The 25,392-nt window shown below is 32.8% G+C and overlaps 3 protein-coding genes across 4 annotated transcripts; 1 reads left to right on the top strand and 2 right to left on the bottom strand.

The window, feature by feature from the left end:
• Positions 1 to 1,440: 1,440 nt before the first annotated feature.
• On the top strand, positions 1,441 to 6,648 carry LOC111695609 (uncharacterized). The gene is made up of 7 exons (XM_023464986.1): positions 1,441 to 1,572; positions 2,537 to 2,568; positions 3,124 to 3,177; positions 4,477 to 4,572; positions 5,432 to 5,560; positions 5,758 to 5,867; positions 6,348 to 6,648. Exons 1-7 carry the CDS (start codon positions 1,472 to 1,474, stop codon positions 6,543 to 6,545), a joined length of 720 nt encoding a protein of 239 aa, XP_023320754.1. The 5' UTR covers positions 1,441 to 1,471; the 3' UTR covers positions 6,546 to 6,648.
• A 3,100-nt stretch (positions 6,649 to 9,748) lies between these two features.
• LOC111695627 (inversin) lies at positions 9,749 to 19,573 on the bottom strand. The gene is made up of 17 exons (XM_023465009.1): positions 19,553 to 19,573; positions 17,475 to 17,632; positions 16,916 to 17,040; positions 16,754 to 16,846; positions 16,127 to 16,170; positions 16,014 to 16,068; positions 14,841 to 15,020; positions 14,262 to 14,529; positions 14,112 to 14,160; positions 13,887 to 13,969; positions 12,941 to 13,013; positions 12,273 to 12,343; positions 11,760 to 11,826; positions 11,282 to 11,404; positions 11,038 to 11,189; positions 10,768 to 10,923; positions 9,749 to 10,381 (listed from the first exon to the last, which is right to left on the bottom strand). The coding sequence occupies exons 3-17, from the start codon at positions 16,950 to 16,952 to the stop codon at positions 10,288 to 10,290; spliced, it is 1,545 nt and encodes a 514-aa protein (XP_023320777.1). The 5' UTR covers positions 16,953 to 17,040; positions 17,475 to 17,632; positions 19,553 to 19,573; the 3' UTR covers positions 9,749 to 10,287.
• Positions 19,574 to 19,725: 152 nt separating this feature from the next.
• LOC111695628 (inversin-B) lies at positions 19,726 to 24,920 on the bottom strand. Of its 2 annotated transcripts, none has more exons than XM_023465011.1 (9): positions 24,291 to 24,325; positions 23,975 to 24,072; positions 23,312 to 23,390; positions 23,003 to 23,030; positions 22,401 to 22,517; positions 21,934 to 22,066; positions 21,042 to 21,117; positions 20,128 to 20,161; positions 19,726 to 19,799 (listed from the first exon to the last, which is right to left on the bottom strand). In XM_023465011.1, the coding sequence occupies exons 1-9, from the start codon at positions 24,302 to 24,304 to the stop codon at positions 19,758 to 19,760; spliced, it is 621 nt and encodes a 206-aa protein (XP_023320779.1). In that variant the 5' UTR covers positions 24,305 to 24,325; the 3' UTR covers positions 19,726 to 19,757. The 2 variants fall into 2 exon arrangements, with proteins under 2 accessions (XP_023320779.1, XP_023320780.1); XM_023465012.1 differs by lacking the exon at positions 24,291 to 24,325 and adding an exon at positions 24,835 to 24,920 and having other exon boundaries at positions 19,729 to 19,799.
• Between the last annotated feature and the right edge of the window lie 472 nt (positions 24,921 to 25,392).

Raw genomic sequence — 25,392 nt, 5'->3', positions numbered from 1 at the left:
CATTACAAACCAATTTTCAAATATTTCAAGTTCAACTTGGTCTCCACGGTCTTGCTGGTCTCCCCTGGTCTCATTTTATCCTCCCTGTCTTTCCTTTTCACCTGGTATCTCCTTGGTCTTTCTGATCTCCCATGCTATCTCTTGTCACCTGAATCTCCTTGGTCTCCATGGTCTTCCCGCAATCTTCCACAATCTGGCCTGTCCTGTTCTCCCTTTGTCTCTCCTTGGTCTTCCTAGGTCTCCCCTTGTCTCTCTTTGGTCTCCCTTTGTCTCTCACCTTGTCTCTCTTTGGTCTCCCTTTGTCTCTCACCTTGTCTCTCCTTGGTCTCCCCTAGTCTCCCTTTTATCCGTTGTCTCCCATATTCTTCCTTGTCTCAATAGTTTCCAATGGTATTCCTGGTCTCCCCTGGTCTCCCCTGATTTCACACGTTCTTCCATGGTCCCCCAAGGTCTGCAATGCATGGTCTTCCTGGTGTCTCTCATGGTCCCCCATGGTCTCCTTTGTCTCCTCTAGTCTCCCCTTATCTGCCCTTGTCTCCCCTAGCCTCATTGGTCTCTCCTGGTCTCCCTTGTCTCCCCTGTCTTTTCTGGTCTCCGCTGGTCTCCACTGTCTACCCTTGTCTCCCCTGTCTTCCCTGGTCTCTGCTGGTCTCCACTGTCTACCCTTGTCTCCCATGTCTTACCGTATCTCCTTGGTCTCCCCTTGCTGCCCTGAACTCTTCTTTTCTCCTTGGTCTCTTCTTTTTTCCTGGTCTCCATGGGTCCCACATGGTCTCCCTTTTCTCCCATTGTCTGCCCTGGTTTCACCTAATTTCCTTGGTTTCCCTTGTCCCCTTGATCTCCCCTAGTCTCCACTTGTCTCCTTTGTATCCCCTTGTCTCCCATGTCTCCCATGTTTCTCTTCGTCTCCAATGTCACTACTTGTCTCCCTTGTCTCCTTTGTCTCCCCTCCCCTAGTATCCCTTGTCTCCCTTGTCTCCTTTGTCTCCCCTCCCCTAGTATCCCCGTCAAGTCTCCTCTTGTCTCCCTGGTCAGTGATGGTCTGTGACCAGTATCAAACTTTATCACACGCTGTACTCCTGCCAATATTATTTCACATCATTTTTTTAATAAAGGTTACAAGAATTGAAGTGCAATGATGATATCATGTAAATATACAATTGAATGTGACGTTTAATAATATTTTTCCAAATCCAAAGAACTCTGTTTGGGAAAAGTCAGAAGGTAGTTACTATTGAGAGGGATAGATGGGAAAGGATTAATAAGAAAGGATTATCCGAAAGGATTACATAGGGGGGATTAATTTGAATGGACTAACTAGAAGGATTACAAAGGAGGGATTACAAAGAAATTTTGATTTAATTCATAATTTCCTTCCTGAGTATAAACCGTAGAATAGTTTGGCTGATTTCTCTCTTAGTTTGTTTCTGTCAATGTAGATAGTATTTTTTTTCCAGATCCCAAGATAAAAATGTTTGGGTTGGAACTAATCTTACTCCTGGGATTTATTGTATCCTGCAGTGCTGGTATCATCCAGGACGATATTATCTATACTGGAGAAGAGGAACCAAGGTAGGGATATCTAGAATACCAGAATAGCTGGTAGGGGTATCTAGAATACCAGAATATCCTGGAAACGATATCTAAAATACTAGAAAAGCTGGTAGGGGGTATCTAGAATACCAGAATATCCTTGGAATATCTAGAACGCCAGAATATCCGGTAGGAATATCCAGAATACCAGAATATTCCGTATAGGGATATCCTGGTAATAGTTAATTCCTTTTAAATAATCATAAAAGTCCAACTTATCTGAAGCCACACAAAGTGATCAGTTGTAGTTCACGTATTAAGGTTTCTTTTAAATTAGCATTTGTTTTCTGTGAATGTCGCAATCTGACAGTGTAGATTAGATATAGCGCTGCATACCAAGCAAAAGTTTAGATCTCTAGACAAATTTTTAAAGTTGATTAATTGCAGTTAAATTTTAGATTTGTGTTCATTATTTGGTTAATATAAGAATTCATTGGTAATGTTTATGGTGGTTTGGTCCTATTTACAAAGTTTAAGTTTAAGAGCTTTTTTTCAATTTTTCTTGCTAATTTAAGAATTAATGAACAGTTTGATGATTGGTTTGATTTATTGCTCAATTATTGATCAATTAATCATGGTTTGCTTGTTGATATATTTTTCATGTGTTTAATTCATTGTTTTATCGGGGGATCAGGTGGATGGTTTGATGTTATGCTAATGATCTTATGAAAGTGGAATCGTATATTAAAGTGAGTGGAGAGTTCTCTATAAGTTGTTTTAAATGCGAAAACTTTTTATATTACTAGTTCAGGAACCCAGCTTTATAATTCAACCCACTCGACTCAAACTTTTTAAACCGGCCATGTAAAAGAACATTTCCCTGGCTCATTCACTTTCCTCAATGAACGTAATAAGGCGAATCAGTCATCTAGATGATAGAACATACAAGTATAAGATTACTACTTTATAGATCAATAGCATAATAAAACACTGTTTTTTTCAGATTCCTGACCAATTACACCTCCAGTCTTCTAGGAACATTGTTAGAAAATCCCACATTTTAGATTACTCATAATTGCGGCATTCATGAGCATGTACTCTGTGTGTTAAATATCAAAGACGACCCTTTAAATCTTTTAGTTGACGTAATTTGCAACTCCAGGCTGGAGTCTAGTCATGTGTCAAACTATAACTGAGACTTGAAAGACAATTAAAAGATCTTTTTTGACCTTTGAGAGATATCTATTATTTGAGAGATACCATATTATCTAATTACAAAGATTTTATTTTCATTGTCTACATACTTTTTATCTCAAAGAAAAAAAAGACAATTTTGTGTTCATTTATCAAAATGAAATTCAAACGAAATTCTATAAATCTCTGGTAATTTTGGAAGCACATTAAAGCACAGTTTGGAAATGCCAGGACCAGGGGTGTTTTTATTTTCTTCAGATCGCTATCAGAAATCATGGACGATCTTTAATTTAATTTTTAAGCTTTATTAATTAAAATGTTAGAAAAAAACATTTTTGTAATAAAAGAATGAAAAAAAATAAAATAATCCTTTGTTCTGACATGATGTTGATGTAGTTGTGAATACAACCTTACTGGCTGTTGCTGGTGGAGGAATAATTATAATTGCAGGTATTTAATGACTAGGCTTTAAGGGTGCTTCGTGCCAAAGTGTATTTATTCACTTCGGCTTCACGCCCCCTTTCCTGCAAATAATTTTAGCTTTTAACTGCTGCTATGCAAATCTGTAATTTTTAATCATTTTCAAATTATGGCGGATTTTTCTTTTCGAATTGGCGCATTTTCAAAAAAAAAATGCCAACTGAAGTGATAACCAGAAAACAATGTAATAGGAAGACGGCATTACAGCAATACTTAAGTGTATTTGATGGTATTTCAAAGCAATAGTTTTACCAAACACTTATAAAATTACTTTTTTTGTGTAAAATGGGTCTGTTTACACTGTACAATTGCTGTGTTTCATGGTTATTTAAATTTTTAAAGTTTAAACTTGTTTCTCAAAGTCGTCTTATTATTCCAGAATTTTCTGGTTATTACTGTATTTTCAGGAATTTTTTTCCGATTTTGATGCTCCATAAACCTTAAAAATATTTTTAAAACTTGTGTTTTGCCACTTAAGTAAATTCAATGATAATTGAAATATATTTTGCAAAAATACAGGGTGAGTCAAAAAAAGTGTGATTTGCGGCGCCTGGTGCAAAATTGTACCTTTTTTGTGCAACTCTCCTGTATGGTGTTTTTTCAATATTTAAAAAAATTTTTTTTGGTACTTCAACGGCCCAAAAAAAATCCGCGAACCTTTTTTCTCTCAAAATCAAAAGTTCAGAAAAACAAAAATGTGTAAATAAATTGAAATCTATTAAAATCTAAAATTTTAAAAAGATTGAATCACAGAATCTCAGAAAATTTGCAAAATTGTAATAAGAACATTCTCATTTTTCAGTGCTGGTATAGTTTTTACGGAAAATTTTTTTTTCAATGGTTTTTAAGGTTTTAACTGAACAGCGTATATTTGATACTTAAGAATATACTAAGAAGAAAGGAACTACAGAATTTGAATAACTTTTCCTTAAAAGTTAGACCAGAACTAAAAATTGCGAATTTTCTTATTACAATTTTGCGAATTTTCTGTGATTCTTTAGTTCAATCTTTATAAAATTTTTGATTTCGATAGAAATAATTTCTATACACATTTTTGCTTTTCTGAACTTTTGATTTTGAGAGAAAAAAAAGGTTCGTGGATTTTTTTATGGGCCATTGGAGTACCAAAAAAAATTTACAAATTTTCAAAAAATATTGAAAAAACACCATACAGGAGAGTTGCACAAAAAAATGTACAATTTTGCACCAGGCGTTTCAAATCACATTTTTTTTGTCTCAACCTGTATATATATAATTTAACATATATAGTTGCGGCCGCTATTCTGTACTACCTCATCACACAACCTCAGAGGAGAGAAGACGTTTATGGAGATTACCAATACTACAGAGGGTTCCAGAGTTCAGGTATACTAGCCAGTACCTGGAGTACCAATACTATAGATGGTTCCAGAGTTCAGGTATACTAGCCAGTACCTGGAGTACCAATACTATAGAGAGTTCCAGAGTTCAGGTATACTAGCCAGTACCTGGAGTATCAATAATATAGAGGGTTCCAGAGTTCAGGTATATTAGTCAGTACCTGGAGTACCAATACTACAGAGGATTCCAGAGTTCAGGTATACTACCCAGTACCTGGAGTACCAATACTATAAGTTCAGGTATACTAGCCAGTACTTGGAGTACCTGGAGTACGAGTATTTCAGAGGGTTCCAGAGTTTAGGTATTCTACACAGTACCTGGAGTACCAGCACTAAATAGGGTTCCAGAGTTCAGGTATGCATCCAGTACCTAGAGTACTGGTACTATAGAGGGTTCCAGAGTTCAGGTATAATACCCACTACCTGGAGATCCTGGAGTATCAGTGCTATAGAGGATTCCAGAGCTCAGGTATTGTACCCAGTACCTGGAGTTCCTGGAGTACCAGTACTATAGAGGATTCTAGAGCTCAGTTATAATGCCCAGTATCTGGAATACTTGGAGTACCAGTACTGTAGAGGGTGCCAGAGTTTATGTAACCTAACGAATACCTGTGGTATATGGAGTACCAATATTACAGAGTATTCCGGCGTTCAGGTATAATGCTAAGTACCTGGAATACAAGTATTATAGAGGATTCCAGAGTTCAGGTATATTACCGAGTATCAGGAATACTAAGAAAGCTTGTGATTCAGTAAATGGGGAATCTGAAATTTCTAAAGTAGTCAATGTACTTGATGTAAGTCTGATATATATAGGAGGAGCTGAAGTAAATAAATATATTTAGGATCTTCTCCCTTTGACCTACTGACCCTCCTGTCCGTTGCCACGGATATTTACGAGAAACTGGACTACAACGATGTTGATTGTCAGAAGAAGGTTATCTGTGAGTTTATGAAGGAGCCAGAAATGTTCGGTAAATAAAACATTTTACTCCGGGTTAGCTGATAACAGGGTGGTTTTATAAAGAGTTGAATAGAATTTTATCTGATGAGGAAGGATCACCATTTATAGTAGACATTCTCAAACAATAAAAAATTTAATAAAATACTTTATTTAGATTTCTTGATTATCATTGGGTTAGAAATTGAAAGAGAACTGTAATACTTGTAGGAACTGGAGCAAGTACAGTAAAGTCTGGAGTACAAATGGCAACCAAGTTTCTGGAGTCCTGGGGAGTACCATACTTATCAGAGATAACTGAAGCAACTACACTTAATCAGGTTCAAAATTTAAAAAAATGAATTCTCACTAAAATGCTAGCTCGAGGAAAAAAAACGTTTGAGAGATTTTAGGAAAGTTAAATAAGATACACAATACATACATATTACATACATACACCAATACATACACAATTATAGATGAGGAAATTCGTATTATATCGATACAAACTCAGTCCCGTTTAATAATCAGTCATTTAAAGTCCGTAAACCATGTTCTATGTACAAAACGTATAGCTCTCGACAAAAAGGCACGAAAAATTACATTTAATCAGTATAAATAGGTATGAAAGTAATGGCGCACTCATCAATTGCTAAACAAGGAGCTTTAATCAATCACGATTTACAAGATTGAAGCTAAACATCTGAATCACCGAAGAAAAAGTCACATTTTATATTTTGCCTCTAAAAATTAGTTATTTGAATTATGCATAAAAACTCATTTACACAACCTTTAACTGTAGTTGTAGTTGTATTTTCTAGGATGAGAGGAGCTGTGAGGTGAGATACCAGGAGTGCAATGATATATCCCTCAAGGAGTCCTACAACAAGTCAGCAGAGAAGATCAAGGGAGTTCAAGCTAATCTAGTCACAGCTAAACCTGAAGCTGAACCTGTATCCGAGACTAAACCAGTAGAGAAGGTGGAGGAGTATGAATATGAATACTATGATGAGAAATAGTTTAATATACAGTTTAATCTCTTATTGTGATACTATGCATACAGATCATACATATATATCTTTACCCGTCACCTTGTTAAATATATTATTGTTCAACTTAAAACATTTAGAAGTTAGCATTCGGAATCCTATTCGGACTTGTATTCGGACTCGTATTTGGACTCGTATTTGGACTCGTATTTGGACTCGTATTTGGACTCGTATTCGGACTCGTATTCGGCCTCATATTCGGCCTCGTATTCGGACTCGTAATAGCATCAAGTGATATCTAAATTGATTCAATCGATTAGCGCAACTAAAAACCCAACCAATAAACATGGGAATTGAGCGACGAATTTGAAATCGGCATTGTTTAGAATTAGCATTATGTCATTTCTCATCTCAAAAGTTTATTTCATGTAAAAAGCAAAGGGCTGATATGTCTGAGGTATACAGTGAAGACTGAAGACGGAGAAGTTTACTTTGTTGGTTTATTAGAATTTTAATACTTTACTAAGTACAACAGTATACAATCAAAGCATTAATAAACAAATAAACTCTAGTTCCTCTACCAGACGAAAATCCGGATTACAGCTTTAGATACAGGGTGTCCCAAAAAACATGGGAATTCAGTGACGAATTCAATATCGTCTTTGTTATGAATTAGCATTGTAATACCTAATTTCAAAAGCCATAATATTATTATGTCTGCTAGAGTTTATTTTATGAAAACGGTAAATGGCTGTAAAGATGTGAGTATAATGTCTCTGCAAGATGAACAGTGAAGACGGACAAGTTTAATCTGTTTGTATACTGTAATTTTCTTGTTTTACTAAGTACAACCGTATGCAGTCAAAACATAAACAAACAAAATGTGAACATAGCAGACGAAACTTTTACAGATCACAGCTTTCTCAGTAGGTATCACTATACTAAACCAAAGAATTATTTGAAAAGACGATATCAAATTCGTCACTGAATTCCCATGTTTATTGGGACACCCTGCATACTAAATCAAAATTCATTAAAAAAGATGATCTTGAAATCTTTTTTTCAATTTCCATGTTTATAGGAACATCCTGTAGTTTACTAATTGTCAGAAATTATCAAAAACAATCATTCAAGGTTTAAATTAAATTGTGAACAGCAAATTATCAATGCATTTGAAGATTACTTACTTAAATGCCTCTATGCGTCAATGAAAAAATACGCAGAAAGCGAACTAACCGAAATTAAAAAATCTTTGTCCGAAAAGAAAAGAAAGAAAGAAAGAATTTTTTTAATATTTCAAATGAAAACCTTGGTGAAAACATTATAGAAAGCTTGAAATTAGGAAAAAAATACACACCTAAAACAAAGTATAACATAAAATCTGAGATTACAAAATTTAATATGGAAGTGGGATTCTCGAAAACTATATACTACGAGAATTTAGTTTTAAGACAAAAATAATTCCTGGTAAAGTGGCTCAATGGTTTCAGAAAACTGCTAAGCATAGTATAGAAAAGCATTTGAAACTAATTTAAATTTAATTATACTTGAAGGAGATAAAAATGTTGGGTATGTTTGTATGTACCTATCAGACTTACTGAAACAGTACGAAAAAATTAATATTCAACAGCACTTTGGAAAAACTACAATAGATGAGATGTGGTACATAGAAAGTATTATAAATTTCATTAAAAACGCTTTTAATAATTTACCAAATGAGCTCAGTGCTATAATTAAAAAGTCAGACTTCAACATTAAAATTAAAAAAACCAAGAGTTGAACAAGAATTTCACAATAAATTTTCAACTTGGTCGCCTTCTGTAAATGGAATACAAGAAGCCATCGATAGAATTAAACAATCTAAAGTTGGAAAATGGGGATCCTCCATAGAAATAGAAGGGGACTTCACTGATCTATATTCAAACTGTAAAAAAGAGTTACTAATTGAAAGTGTAACAACTGCAGCCAAATTTGCTTAACTTCATGAAAGCTCAGTTAAAATATATAACAATGTTGATAGAATGTATTATGAATCATTCCTATTTTAAACAGCCAACAGGAACATATAAAACTCTCCATGGGTGATTGTTCCGCAGCCAGGGGAAGCGAAATAATTCTAAGAATTTCTGAACTTAAAATTTTTAAAAAACTACGAAATGATAAAAATCTCACTAATATTACAAAATATCTCAGGTTTAGAGATGATGTCTCTATACATCTAAATGGGAGTTTTAAAGAAATGATGAATACAATCAACACAATCTGTACTGGGTATCCCAAAGAAATCATCTTCAATATGGAAACCAAAATTATCCAAGGTAAATTCTTGAATATCAGAGTTATTAACTTTCCAAAACAGATCAACCCAATGACATCAGTTTTAAGAAAACCAAATAATAAATACAATATAACTCCACCAAATTCAAATGTTAGTTGGAAATTAAAAAAAATGGCGGGTGTTAGCTATTTTCACACAGCAAGAACACATTGTACTGATAAAAAAGAATTACAAAACCAATTAAAAATAGTTCGTGGTATACTTGAACTCAAAGGATTCTCAAAAAATCAAGTTAAATGCATGGAACTACACAAGAAAAAGGATAAACCCCAACAAAGTAAAAAATTCATATCAACAATTAAGTAGAATGAATGCTCAAATAGGCATGTACATGTTAAAAATTTTGTTAGAAACATTCCGATAAACTTGGAAAAATACTACCAATGGATATCCCGGACTCTAAACTAGAACAGTTTGTTTTTACCATAAAGAAAATGCGGAAAAAATTAAATTTTTAAACAATAAGGTACAATAGAATCATAATTTTAACTTTTATTTATTTTAAATTTTTAATTTTTAATTTTCATTTTTATTTTTACTTTTATCAAATTTTAACCATTTTTAAAATTAAGAATTTAACATGGAGAAGGTTGGTTTCACAGTGATTTGGGGTTGGCATATCTCAACAACATTTTTAAACTGGATCATGTGGGTCCAGTGCTCAAGGGAGCACTGGACCCACGAACTGATCCCGCTAGGAAAATAACTGGCGTTTTCATAGTAATTGAGCCAGTGCTCCCTTTTTTAGCAAAGGGTTTTTTTGAATTTTTCCACTAAACAAAAAACTGGAACTACTTAATTCTAAAGTTGTTTATATTCAGGCAAACCGTTGGATGTGCTTCTACCTTGTCACTGGGCTACTATACAATTCAAATTACTGGAAATTTTTCTATTGTTTCTAGTTTTTTAAAAAACTTTATTGATAATTTATTAATGTTTCATAACTAATGTAATCCTATTTGTACACTCGGTTTTTAACCACCAAAACTTAAGGATGATCATTTTTAGGAAATTTCTTCAAAGTTTGTTTGTAAACGAGGCTATTTCTTATCATTTCAATGAAACGTAATTTGCCAGCTTCTTTATTCAAACTAAGAACTGAGAGTGAATGTATAGTAGTATCCCGTCTACGGACCAATGATGAAGAGTACTTCTAAGGTCGATCTATCCATTTAATATGGTAGTGTACTATACTTTTCATAAGTAATCTACTAATTGTTTCAATAACTAAACTGTTTTCTGTTTATCATTGAATCAGATTATAACTGAACTTTCTCTCTGGTTATCATTGGTTCATAACTGAACCTGCTCTCTGGTTATCATTGGTTCAGATTATTACTGAACCTGCTCTCTGGCATCATTGGTTCAGATATAACTAAACTGTACTCTGATTTATCATTGGTTCAGATTATAACTCAGCTGTACTCTGGTTTATCATTGGTTCAGATTATAACTGAATCTGCTCTCTGGTCTTGTCTCCGGGTCTAGAAGAACAGACAAACCAACAGAATCTAGATTCTCAGATTTCCTAGAAAAAAGATCTTATAAAGTAAAAAGTCTTTAGTTTCAGTAACATCTTGCTTAAAATACATATAGAGATTTTTAGCATAAGCTTAAGAATTTAAGACAATATTTCAACTAAACGATTCTCCAAATGAACATTTAAGAGGGTTACGATTTTGCTCTAAGAAAAATGACAATCACTTGGGGGTAATAATCGGTAACTATTTCATTCAGCTTTTAATCATGTATTTTAACTCATTAATTCTTAGTATTATTCTTGTCCTGTCCCAATGTGCAATGTACTCGGTGTAAAAATAAAAAAAAACTAAGAACATGAAACAATAACTACATGACTACCTCTCTGTCCTATCTGAGTAATCTTTGCCCATATCATAAAAAACTTGAAAGTACCTTTTGGAGGAACTTTTCCCCTTTCGTCCGCTCTTCGATTTCTTATGTTTTGCTGGTTGTTCAGGGAGGGAAGGATCTTCTCTTCTCAGATATGAAGATCTAGATTGTCCTTCCACCATGCTCCCGAGGAACCGTCCTGCTACACTCCGTATTCGACTAAAAACAAAACTGGTTAAATAATAAATGTTAGAAAATAGAAATATTAAAAGTTGAGATGTTTATTTTTACAAATTCGTGCAAAATTAAAAGTAATGCAGTTTTTTAACTGACCTTGCAGAAACCACTAGTTTTGGGATTTCATCCTCTTTTTGTTCTTCATCCGTGGATTTCTCTGGTTCCAAACCCTTCTCAGAGTTTTCTGGTGTATCTTTCTTCTTCTGCTGATCTTCAGAGAGTTCAGTTACTGCAGCTTCTTCTGCTCCCTAAATTTTTGGATAATTAAACAGACAGACAAGCTAAAATATGTAGAAACCAAGTTTTGGTTCAATAATCGGAAAAAAATAGTTTTTTTTACCTTTTTCTTCTCCATCCTAATAGACCTTGTTCCTCTCCTGTTCTTCTTTAACTTCTCATGCTTCACTAGCAATTCCTTCCGCTTGAAGAAGGATTTCCGGATCCGGTATCCGCGCCAGCACGCCTAGATAACGAGGGTAGGATTTTTTCTAATCTAACTCGTAAAGTTAGGCTTATAAGTGAGGTATCCAGTATATTTTCGGATTGGATTTATGTCTGGATAATCCAGGTTTGATTAGAGCTGGACGTGTACCTGGACAATCAATGTTTATAATTGGGCTGGATGCCTATATTTTGTTCAAGGACGGAAAAGAACAGAATTTATCCAAGCTGGCAGCTTGTACATGGATAATCTAGGTTTGTTTTAGAACCTAACCTATACCTGGAAATTGCGTGATTCGTATTTTTAAATGTGTATGTTTTAGTGGAATAATTGAGAGAAAGTTAGGTTATTCAAAATCTATGGTTTAAAAATAGACCTGTATCCGTGTAGCAGCGATGTTATAAATTCTGACAATTCGTACTGCACCGTTATCCAAGAGTACACTTAAAAATTATAAAAAATAAATTTGAAATTAAAGAAAAATGTCAAAAGTTCGTTAAACGACTCTTTTGGTTAAGTAGATGCCATTAATGATTCACAGAAGTATCCTAGCTCTATTAGAAAACAATACGTTTTTATCTAAACGTCAGGATAAGGATCTGAATTTTTACCACAAACTCAGATTTTCTAACTCCTTTATCTTTTCAACCTGATTTCGTAGACCTTTTATATTTTAAACTAAGAATTTTGTTGGATCAGATATCAAAAGTTTACACCATCAGGTTGCAAAGATAAAGGGATTAGAAAATTTAAGTTTAATCTTCTATAAAAAAATCGTTGTTAGCCAATACTAATAGTCTTAATAATTATCTACATATTTTTTGCCAACTTATTTCATTAAAATCCAATTTTTTAATTAAAAAATAAAAATAAGGAATTGATGATGAACCTGAGATTATCTGTTTGCTCCAACATAAGAGCACTATCCAAGGGAGTTATATGAAGCGTATCCGACCCAACCTGAATTAGAAATTCAAATATGAATCCCCAAATTCAATAGAGAAAAATATATTACGATTTTCTTTTTCAAAACATTTGACAAATCTTACAGGTAGGGATCCTGAAAAATCAAGGGTGACAGGATATGAACCGTAATTTAAATTCTGAATCAGTTTGTAATTCTATCCAATGTTTCCCAAAAGATAACTTTATATCTACATAATAAGTTATGTGTTAGGTCGGTAATGTTGGTCAAAAGGTGGTTTAAATTATTTACAACTATTTCACAAGGAAGTAAAGGGAATTTTACTTTACCTACAAAACATCCATTGCGCAGCGAGGGATGTTTTGTAGACAAAATTGGTCGAGGGAATCCGTGGTTACGTAAATTTTTCAATTTCCCGAAAAAGTAGTTGTACACAATTTTATCGTCTTTTGAGATGAAAATGCGCAATTTTTTTCCCGAAAACTTAGCAGAGCGGGTCGTTATTTTTATTTTTTAATTGAGCTTACCCATTTCAAAGCAAACACTAAACCCTCTCAGTAGAAGTCGGGACTGAGCCATCTTCAAATTTGATTAGCCCTGTTATTTAAAATAGTCTAAGCTTAACAACAAACCTCTAAAACACCGACGTGGTTGGGAAAAGCTCCGTTTTTAAGAAGAAATTTAACAACATCAATGTGACCACGTCTGAAATCAATCTAAGTTAAATTTTTATTAAAAGTAAAGGAACTAACATTAAATTATCGAAAATGCTCTCCTGATTCACAACAAAAAAAAACAATATCTGTGGAACATTGGCGAACAATTCCTTTAACTGAAAGGACTGAAGCCTAAAAATTTTAGAAGTTGATCGCAACCTATAATAGTTCCATCTGAGCTGAAAACTTTAGAATGAGATATCCTTAATCCCGATCTGTTAACTTATCTGAGCTGAAAACTTTAGAATGGGATATCTGGAGATTAATAACAAGAGGAGAACAAGCGTTATTTAATCTCGAGATTAAGAAAAAGACTGGATCAAGTATTTATACCGATATCCACCCCAGCTTAGCTGTCTCGAGAAATATTAATATAAACTGTGCCAACGGTGTATAAAAACTCATATATGTATCTGTGATATGGTAAATGAATCAAAGTTTTTAAAAGATAGTATCCAGCAAATTTTGAACAAATCTGAAAATTAGGATAGCGCAGGTTCCAGAGGTGCCTAGAAATGTTACTAATTATAGATATCATAGATATCAATATAATTGTTACGTCGGGTATCACATGACCAGAATTTCACCAATGGCCGTTCAGTATCTGGTCACGTGATTTCTTTGGTGATATTATGTATATACAAGGTTTTGTATAACTTTGGCACATTTTTATATCAATTTTTCGAGACAGGGACTTCAGATGGGACTAATATTGGTCACGATCAGCTCCTAAAAAATTTTGACTTCAGCCTATATGCTCTTTCATTTTATCTTTACAGTCCCTTCAACTAAAACTAACAATTCTTATTTTTCTGTTCGTTGGACTAATCATGATTATAACATTAAAAACAAATATTTTTACCTAACTGCCCAATGAAGAGAACAGAATCCTTCATGGTCCTGAAGATTTATATCCGACCCTTCTTCCAGTAAAACAGATATAATCTAAACAATATCCTTCCAGTAGAACAGATATAATCTAAACAATATCCTTCCAGTAGAGCAGATATGATCTAAGCAATATCCTTCCTCCATTTTGTTATTGTGAATCTTCATTAAAAATAATGTTGTCTGATGATAAACAAACCTCTAAATATCCTCCGTAGCTGCCAATGTGTAGAGCAGAACGTCCGTATCTAAAAGTTAAATAAAAAATTACAATAATAAATGCAGCATCTTATTTATATAGTAAAGTTTTCGATTTCAAGATATTTATAATTTTATCCTAAAAATCTACCTATCCACATCATTAACTGAAGCTCCTGCCTTTAAAAGCAGGCAGAGTAGGTATGATTGACCAGCCTGGCTAGCATGGTGGAGAGCTGTTCTCCCTTCCTTATCCTTGTCTGTCAGGTTAGCTCCGAACTCCAGGAGCAGGTTAGCTATGTCAATGAGTCCGAGCTGAGCAGCTAACATGAGAGGAGTCAACCCGGTGAGCGTTTGCGATGAAGGGTTACAACCCAGTTTACAGAGCGCAGTAGCTGAGCTGGTCATTCCACAAGACACTGTACAATATTCTTGAGTTAAATATAAAAATGTTCATATAGTGAACAGCGGCTGGGGGGGAGGAGGGGGGGGGTTGCATTTTAACCCCTCTGCATTGCAGTGAAAACTGTTTTTTTTTCAAAGAAAAGAGCAGTTTACAACCAAAAAAAAGTAGTTTACCCTCCTATTTAAAAATAGCTATTAGATTTTCTAGTAATTGTGTTTCTTGTAATCAAGCTTTGAGCATTTATATCTGCAGAAATATAAACATAAACAAAGCATAAAACCTAAACGTTTAGACACTTAATTATAAGTTAACTCAAAATTGTCCCTGCAATGTGTAAAGCCGTGTACCCCTGCGCATCTTTTGCCTCTAAGAAACTGGATTTAAGAGCAGAAATCCCCGAAATAATTCCTCGTGCTGTCGCCCACATTAATGGTGTTCTACCGTCCAGATCTAGCGTGTTTTCTAACCCACGTGACACAAATATTTGCAGCGTATTTTCGCAACCTAAAAGATGCAAAATTTTGATAAACAATATTCATTCGTCTCACTAATATAAATCTTATTGCTCGTTGAATTGTTTTTTTCATCTTCTAATTATTCGTTCATTTTTAAACAGTTTAAAAATGGACTCAAAGAATTTCGAAGTAAGATTTCGACTCCACTGAAGATTGCTGGAGAGATTTCAATTTCATTGGAGGGGTTTGGAAAATCGCTTTTCATATCCTTCCTGGGGGTTTAAAATTTTATTGAAGGGATTCAGATATCCTTCCTGGAGGTTTAAAATTCCACTGAAGGTATTCAGATATCCTTCCAGGGGGTTTAAAATTCCACTGGAGGGATTCAGATATCCTCCTGGAGGTTTAAAATTCCACTGAAGGTATTCAGATATCCTTCCAGGGGGTTTAAAATTCCACTGGAGGCATTCATGTATTATTCTTGGGGGTTTGAGATTCCACTGGAAGGATTCAGATATCCTTCCTGGGGGTTTACAATTCCACTGGAGGGTGTCAGATATTCTTTCAGGAGGTTTAAAATTAAACTGGAGGGATTCAGATCGACCTTCTTGGGGATTTTAAATTACACTAGAAGGATTCAGATATCCTTCCTGGGGGTTTACAGTTCCAATGGAGGGATTCAGATATCCTTCCTGGGGGTTTTACAGTTCCACTGGAGGCATTCATATATTCCTCCTGGGGGTTTAAAATTCCACTAGAGGGATTCATATATTATTCCCGGGGGTTTATAATTCCACTGGAAGGATTCAGATATCATTCCCGGGGGTTTAAAATTCCACTGGAGGGATTCAGATATTATTCCTGGGGTTTTATAATTCCACTGGAAGGATTCAGATATCCTACTTAGAGGTTTAATTGGGACAACAACTCAAAATCTATATTTTTTGTGTTAACATTTTTTAGGTCAGTCATACACCTACATGTCTGCAACTAAAGTAAAAATATATTTACAATTTATTTAGAACAGAGGGTTTAATGATACCTGATTGAGTTGCAAGATGGATTGGAGTAGCTCCCCCGTCATCAAACAAATCATGCTGAACACAAAGTTATTATTTTTGAAATTTAGTTTTGATTTATTTTTAAATATTAAACCTTTGCGCCATTATCCAGAAGTAATGAACATATGTCTGCTCGTCCTAAAATATGAAAACAAAGATTATTTCGACATCTAAAATTTCGCTTTGATGTAAGAATAAAAAAAACTCCCGGGATCATGCCAATATTCAAGGACAAGACAGGCTAGATAGAAAGAGAGTCACGTGATTATGACTGAGGGTTACAAAGATCAAAGATGAAGGAAAATTTATGACAGATACAATAGCTGATTACTGGCCTCAGTATAAATTTTTTAAATCTGATCAGCAACCTGAGTTCTACCGATTTAACCCATTCAAAATTTGAGGCAAAACGGTTCAGGGGTTTCTTAATTATATTCGGGGATCCAAACAAAAAAAACGAGATTAATAACTGTTATCTATATATTACCTATATAGGCTGCTAGATGTATTTGTATCTATATATTACCTGTATAGGTTGCTAGATGTATTTGTATCTATATATTACCAGTATAGGCTGCTAGATGTATTTGTATCTATATATTACCTGTATAGGCTGCTAGATGTATTTGTATCTATATATTACCTGTATAGTCTGCTAGATTTATTTGTATCTATATATTACCTGTATAGTCTGCTAGATGTATTTGTATCTATATATTACCTGTAAAGGCTGCTAGATGTAAAGGAGAACGAAGACTGTTGTCTAAAGAGTTGACCATACAGGACGGAGAACTGAGAAGGGCTGAAACTATCTCTGTAAAATTGTTCAAAAAGTTACACATTTTTTACAAGATATTAATATGTATCTAAATGTTATTTATACCTATATTTGTATGAATGACCGCAAGATGTAGTGGCATTCGACCTTCATAATCCTGCCAATTGATTACTGACAGAGGTTTAGTTTTAATCAGCAGGTTTACAAGTTGTTTTCCATCAGGTCCAGTGCTATAAAGATAAAATTAGAAACTTCTCTCTAGTTCATTTTTATTTCAGTGATTCTTGATAATTTTAATTCTAGTTTGGTTTTGACATGATGTTAAATGTTTATGGTACTGTTGGGAATCATGTATGATATTAGTATAAATTTTTATAATTATTTTTCTCCTTTAACTTTAGGGTTTAATTTCTAGCATAAAGTTAGGAAAATTCATGCATAAGTATATATAATATATATAAGCTGAAGGGCCAGGCGTTGCCTGTGGAAAAAAATAAAAAAATAAAAAATATTTTTAATAAAATATTTTGAAAAAAAAATTTCGATTTTTTTAGCCTATGACACCCCCCGGCCACCCATGAGTGTCCACAAAAAAATCAGGCCAATCGGTCCAGCCGTTTGGCCGGCTATATGTCTTGTTTTATTAAAAATATGTAGATGTTACCTTGAAACTGCCCAGTGGATTGGGGTTTTGTTTTCCACGTCTACAATCCCTAGATCAGCTCCGAGCTTGATCAGTAGCTTAGCGTGCTCAGGTCTGAGGTTAGATGCTGCCCAGTGCAGAGGGGTTCGTTTGTTTACATCAACAACATCAACATCACTCTACAATGTATACTGTAATATCTACATCAACAACATCAACATCACTCTACAATGTATACAGTAATATCTACATCAACAACATCAACATCACTCTACAATGTATACAGTAATATCTACATCAACAACATCAACATCACTCTACAATAAATACAGTGATATCTACATCAACAACATCAACATCACTCTACAATAAATACAGTAATATCTGCATCAACAACATCAACATCACTCTACAATAAATACAGTAATATCTATATCAACAACATCAACATCACTCTACAATATATACATCAACAACATCAATAACATCAACATCGCTCTACAATATCTACATCAACAACATCAACATCACTCTACAATAAATACAGTAATATCTACATCAACAACATCAACATCACTCTACAATATATACAGTCATATCTACATTAACAACATCAACATCACTCTACAATATATACGATCATATCTACATCAACAACATCAACATTACTATAAATATATACAGTAATATCTACATCAACAACATCAACATCACTCTACAATATTTACAGTAATATCTACATCAACAACATCAACATCACTCTACAATGTATACAGTAATATCTACATCAACAACATCAACATCGCAATATAATATATATAGTAATATAAACATCAACAACATCAACATCACTCTACAATATATACAGTAATATATACATGAACAACATCAACATCACTCTACAATATATACAGTAATATATACATCAACAACATCAACCTTCCTCTACAATATGTACAGTAATATCTACATCAACAACATCAACGTCCCTCTACAATATGTACAGTAATATATACATCAACAACATCAACATCACTCTACAATATATACAGTAATATATACATCAACAACATCAACATCACTCTACAATATATACAGTAATATATACATCAACAACATCAACGTCACTCTACAATATATACAGTAATATCTACATCAACATCATCAACATCACTCTACAATATATACAGTAATATCTACATCAACAACATCAACATCACTCTACAATATATACGGTCATATCTACATAAACATCATCAACACCACTCTAAAATATATACAGTAATATCTACATCAACAACATCAACATCCCTCTACAATATGTAGATTAATATATACATCAACAACATCAACATCACTCTACAATATATACAGTAATATCTACATCAACAACATCAACATCACTCTACAATATATACAGTAATATCTACATCAACAACATCAACATCACTCTACAATATAAACCGTCATATCTACATCAACAACATCAACAGCACTCTACAATGTATACAGTAATATCTACATCAACAACATCAACATCACAATATAATATATATAGTAATATAAACATCAACAACATCAACATCACTATAAAAAACTATATTAAAACATTCAAAAATATTAGTTTACATAAATAAAGTTAAAATGTATTATTCGATATTATTAAATATATTATTAAGCAAAGATTATTTTGTAAGTTTAATTGTTATAAGGTAAAAGATTTGCCAGAAACCTTTTCAGAAAAAAAATCATTAAGACCTTAGTTGCATCGCATTGCTAATGGACAGAACAAAAACTTAACAACTTTAACAATGGTCGCTATAAACTTTTACTTGAAATGTTTGATAATAAGATAATTCTATTTTTAAAGATTTTTATTTCGGTTCTGTTTATTATAAGTATTAACCAATAAAAAGCGAAATAATTGTCGATTTAGTTCTGTCTTATAATTGTCTCTAAAGATGTAAACTAAATATTTGAAATATAGTTTTAACAAATACAAAGTACAAATCTCAGTGACATTTTTATCAGAAGAAAAATAAGAAAACAAAAAAATTTTCCACTATAATATGTTTTACTACTGTATATTATATGTTTACCTTTTTTATCTTGAAATGTTTTATACCAGTGTTTTCTACATGTAGGACATTTGGATTCCTTAGTTTGAAACTTTCATAAATATGGAGATTGATTTTGAAATATTCACAATCAATAATATAATATATGGCTGCTAATGATAAGGTGGCCTTTTAACATGTCTTGAAGGAGTTTGATTTGGACAAATTTTTCCATTCTATATCAAGTTTAACCTTCCCTGGCAGCTAGATGGAGAATTGTTACCCCTCCCTAAACAAACAACTAGTTATTACTCTTTAAGATAAAATCAATTTAAAAGAGGTTGAAATATTCTCAATAGTACCCTTTACTCATAAGAAACTTATCGTTTACATAAATCTTGGCCCTCTTCTTACTTGCCTGTGTTGTAGAAGTTCACAAACCATTTTAAAAAAATGTCTTGGCCAAAATATTTTTTTTGTGCAAAAAAACGTTTAAGGAAAAACATTGCGAGTCGTTGATGAAACCTTGATTAAATTTAAGGTTTGGTGAGAATTCCATTAATAATGTATAAAGTGTAGATATTGATTTAAACTTAATTCTAGATATGAATTCCAACCTGATCCGGTGTTTTCCAGTCTAACTTAACCTTGCTAAATAATTCTCAATCAAGTATTTGTTAAACACATGGATTCCTGCAGGGGAAAGCTCATAGCGCCTAGGGGCTGTCCACATAAATTCAAGTTGAATTTAAATATGTTACATATGTCCGATTTACAACTGTAAAATCTGTCTCTCAGCAAAAATGTAGAAGATATCCTGTTAGTGTTTTTCTAATTTTCAATCTTAAGATAGAAAAACGAATTTATCTTACTCCTTGCTACTCAGATGAAAGTTTAAAGGGTATCGTTGTGAATCAGGCATGTATCTCTGAAGATGGAGGATTACTTGAAATTACGTCGAAAGTTCCTTTAATAAAGTATTTTTATTTGTTTACATTTTTTATTATTCGCTTTCTTCTTCTGAAAATTAGAGCAAAAATTGCAAGGCACACATTTATCAAAATTATGTTATTTTCAGATTTTACTAAAGCGAATTTAAACCTAAATATCGTGCGAGGTATTGAACAAAGAAATCTAAAAAACCTTATCTCAGGGTTCAGCGTTGCAAACTGCAGGAAAGTAAAAATTATTATCAATTTTTAAATAAGTTCTGGCATTATTTTCAGAAAGTAAAAAAGATAGAATTGGTTGATTTGATGATAGATTCATTGCTTGGTTGATATATTAGTTGATATAGTTGATAAATTAGTTAATTTGTTGATAAATTGATTGATTAGTTGATATATTAGTTGATATAGTTGATAAATTAATAGATTCATTGATTAGTTGATATATTAGTTGATATAGTTAATAAATTAATTAGTTTGTTGATAAATTGATTGATTTGTTTATAAATTGATTGATTTGTTGATAAATTTGTTGATTAGTTGATAGATTAATTAATTTGTTAATAAATTGATTGATCATATTCCTGAGAATTGATCGAACACAGTCGAAATTATCATGATGCACTGCCCAGTGTAAACTGTTCCTACCACTGCTGTCCACTAGAAAAAATTTTAAATTACTTTTTTTGCTTCGTTTTTGAGATTGTGAGGTACTTCACAAAAAACAAAGTATTCGGTGTACAAGCACATCTTATTCAATCCCGGTTCTAAAGCTATTTCACGTTTCCACCAAGTACAACCTCTTCGATGTCCCATGGTGGTCATACTGTGCAGTATTAACTTCAAGTAAAGAGATTAAACATTAGTTAAACCCTAAATATTAAATACATCGGAAGAATTTATCAAATGCCGTTTTCTTCACTTTCTGATAATGGAATGTTTCAGATATTTAGTTTTATATGAAGCTTTTAAAACTGTTCCTGTATATTCATGGCTATATATATTTTCGCAAATACTGAGATTTACGTAAAATAGTATAAAAATCCATTAAAAAATTGTCAAGATGACATTTCATAAATTCTTTTAATATATTTAAATCAAACGTTCAAGAGTTTCGATACTCCGACAAACAAAATTTCCGTCGAATTTGAAATATCTATATTTGGCTAAGCTTTAAAAATACAAATAGCAATGTAGGAAATAATAAAATGTACAAGATGTCTCTTAACTACTAAATGTATGTTTATATAACATGGTGTCTAATGAATGTAATGAATGAACATTGTACAGTTTGCACTCTAAAATTTTGTCTAAAAAAACAAAAACAAGACCTACATTTGATGCTTTAGAATTGTAAAATTTGAGAAACACTCTGTGCGGAAATGGTCATCTTCCCTTACACGTAGGCACAATCCTTTTTCTGTGGTTATGGTTGTATGTTTCTTTTATGCATAAAATGATTATCGTTAATTTTACCTAATGTTGCATTGCTTCCATTCTGAAGAAGAATATCTACGCAAGCTGGATAGTTTCCAAGAATTGCGTACATCAGAGGAGTTCGACCAAATTTATCTCGTAAATCAATATCACAGAAATTTCCGCTCGCAAGCTAAATACAATTCTTTTAATGATTCTTCATTGGTAAATAATGGCAAAAAATGTTTAGTTAGAGTTAAGAAGTTTTTAATAGATTTAACCCACAAAGCATAGCTGTAATCTTGTTATTTCAATAAATACCATTTAAGTCTCATCGTTTGTGAGTAACTCTAGGTCTAAAATAATATAAACTCCGTATATTTTCCCCTCTCTAGAAAGTTAGAAATTTTAGGATTATTTAAAACAAATATTCTACAAATTGCCCTCAAAAACAAGGCAGAGGTTTTTTTTGCATATTTGTATTAATCTTTATTAAATAATATTATTCAGGTTAAAATTAAAATAACCTTCTCTAGTCCTGAACAGTCTCCTGTTATAGCTGCAGCATGGAGCATAGAGAACCCTACTCCAGCTCCAGGACTACGAAGTGGATCTAGAGGTGAATCTCCTGTCGATCCGGAGATCTAGATTTTTAAATTTTTAAACATTTTTACATAATAGCGCTAAAAACGTGGCGTTATGAACCGGTTTTTAAAAATAGATTTTTCATAAACAACATGAGCAGTGTTGTAAAAGTTTCTTGGAAAACTCCTGTTGAAGTAATTTAGTAAATATGTACAACATTGATCTCCATCTTATGCAGACCTACGGTTTTATCTAATATTCCTTATGAAAGTGCCCACATTGGATATCAAGATAAAGTGTTCAATAAAGTGTTTAATATTGACGATATTCCAATTAAAAGATCCAACCTCTGGATTAACAATTAAACGTTGATAATTGTCGTCTTCCTTCTTTCTTTTAGAAATAAAAGAAAAATATATCAGGTATAACAATTGAAAAATTTCAAGTTTAATTATAGTGAAATTTCATGATAGCATAAATTAATTATCGTTGTAATGAATTCATTATTTCAAATACATAAATTTTCAGCTGATTTAAACATAACCTGTGGAAGTGGAAGGTTATTGGCACCACTAAGAAAATCAATTATTTGAACAATCATATTTTGAACAGTTTATAAAAAACATGAAAATGAACGTTACGTTATTTCATTGATCGAAAGAGAATAGGGAATAATACTAACACAGTTTAAGAATAGATTTGTACTATTTCCTTCAAGATTTGAGTTTTCTAAAATTGCACTATAACAGAGAAACCATATCAACATATATAAATATGTTACCAATCAAATTTGCCTCGCTAAAAATGTGAACACTCCCTTTAAAAATTAAATTTTTCAAATAATATATGTTGCCTAAGCCAGAATGGTGATAGGTTCTGAGCTCTGATTGTGGGGGTGAGCTTGGGAGTTAGCGGAGAGATGATGGGTGCGTCTTAAAAAAGAAAAAAATGTCATTTATAAAAATTTGAAAACTATTTACAAAAAACGAGAGGTTTCAAATTCAAATTAATTCAGTAGAACGAAAAAAATTGAACGGAAAAATGTTATGTTTTTTAGCTTAACAAGAACTTTTGCACAAAGGGATTCCAATTTTTTTTTAAAGTTTTTTTTTGTCCAGTAATAAACAAGAAACAATAGACTAGGAAGACGACGTTTTAGCGATACTTCAGAGTATTTGATGATGTTAAAAAGGAAATGATTTTAATAGACACTTAGTAAGTCACTAATTTAAAGTCAAATGGGTCTATTTACACTGCAAAATTGCTAATTGCTATAATGTCTCATGCTCATTGGACTTTTTAAAGTTATAACCTAATTATAAAAGCCGTCTTCATATTCCAGAGTTGTCTGGTTGACACTATAAGAATATTCTGATTCTTGAGTTTCACAATGAATAAGAACCTTGTTCCAGTCCCCCCCCCCCTCCTTCTTTGATAGCTACGCCAATTCACAATTTCTCATTTTACTCAAAAATGCATGAACAGTCTCTTTAAGAAGATAGTTAAAAAGGTTTACCTTGAAAGACCTCGTTCTCCTCGATATCCTCTAGGTGTACAGGTAGCTCCTCTCCGTCCTCGTTCAGCAGGGACAACAGGGGCATAGACAAAGACTTCCTGATCACCCAGAACAATATTGTTTTTTGTTTGTTATTTTTTAATGTACTTTTCTACAATGATAACAAGAAATAAAAGGAAAAAGTAGAAAAGAATTTGTCTGTCAATTTTTTAAATAGGCGTAAAGTCGCTACTAGGATTTTGAAATTAAACCTGCCAAATGTAATTCAATCAATTTGAGGCAGAAATAACATGAAAGTTTTTTTAAATAATATTTCCTTTTATCCAGCATTTTCACTTTATATTTTAATTCATTATGTTTAAGAACATCTGAAAATCAAAAAGTGTTTAATTTTAAGTATATTGTGTAACATGATTGAAAACGGGAATTATTAAGTCATCATCAGTGAAAATGACATTACATTTTCTTAGTGAAATTTACAATTCTAGGATTTTATTATGGAAAAAAAGTTTTTTCACCACAAAAAAATCGACGATCCCCCCCTCCCCCGCTTCCTGTTAAGAATCTCTTGTTAGTATCAAAGAAGCTTGAGTTCTAAACATACTTTTTATCAAATAGATTATCAAGTAAAATAAATACCAACGTAGAATTTGACACTCATTTCTTACATCACTGCACGTGTCAACAGTTTTATGTATCAGACAAATTATCATTAATATAATTGTGACACTTGTGACGTCATATTTAATTTGTCCATTTCTCTGTTGCCATCTTTTGTGATAATCTATTTTCTTTTTTTAGTCTTTTAAACATTATGTAAATGTATGTAAGATAAACGCTCAGTAAACGATTTGCTCTGCCTAGAATTTCAGAATTATAGTTAGACCCTTATTTATCTTTAAAGTTTTGATGTTTACTTTTTTCATTGTAAACTGTACAATTGTACAGCATTTAGTAAAGGTTGTACTCAAGCATACCATGCCAAGAATTTTAAAATGAAAAGAAAGATTAAATAAAACAACTGAATCTTAAATAAAGGGAAAGAAGTAGTATACAGAGATCAATTTGAATCAATGTTGTATTCAGGGATCAATATTGTATCCAGGGATCAATGTTGTATCTAGGGATCAATTTTGTATCTAGGGATCAATGTTGTATCCAGGGATCAATGTTGTATCCAGGGATCAATGTTGTATCCAGGGATCAATGTTGTATCCAGGGATCAATGGTGTATCCAGGGATCAATGTTGTATCCAAGGATCAAAGGTGTATCCAGGGATCAATGTTGTATCCAGGGATCAATGTTGTAACTATGGGATCAATGGTGTATCCAGGGATCAATGTTGTATCCATGGATCAATGTTGTAACTATGGGATGAATGGTGTATCCATGGATCAATGTTGTATCCAGGGATCAA

Source organism: Eurytemora carolleeae, unplaced genomic scaffold (genome assembly GCF_000591075.1).
Source record: "Eurytemora carolleeae unplaced genomic scaffold, Eaff_2.0 scaffold224, whole genome shotgun sequence".
Taxonomy (NCBI): Eukaryota; Metazoa; Arthropoda; class Copepoda; order Calanoida; family Temoridae; genus Eurytemora; species Eurytemora carolleeae.
This window is presented reverse-complemented; position numbering and strand designations above follow the sequence as displayed.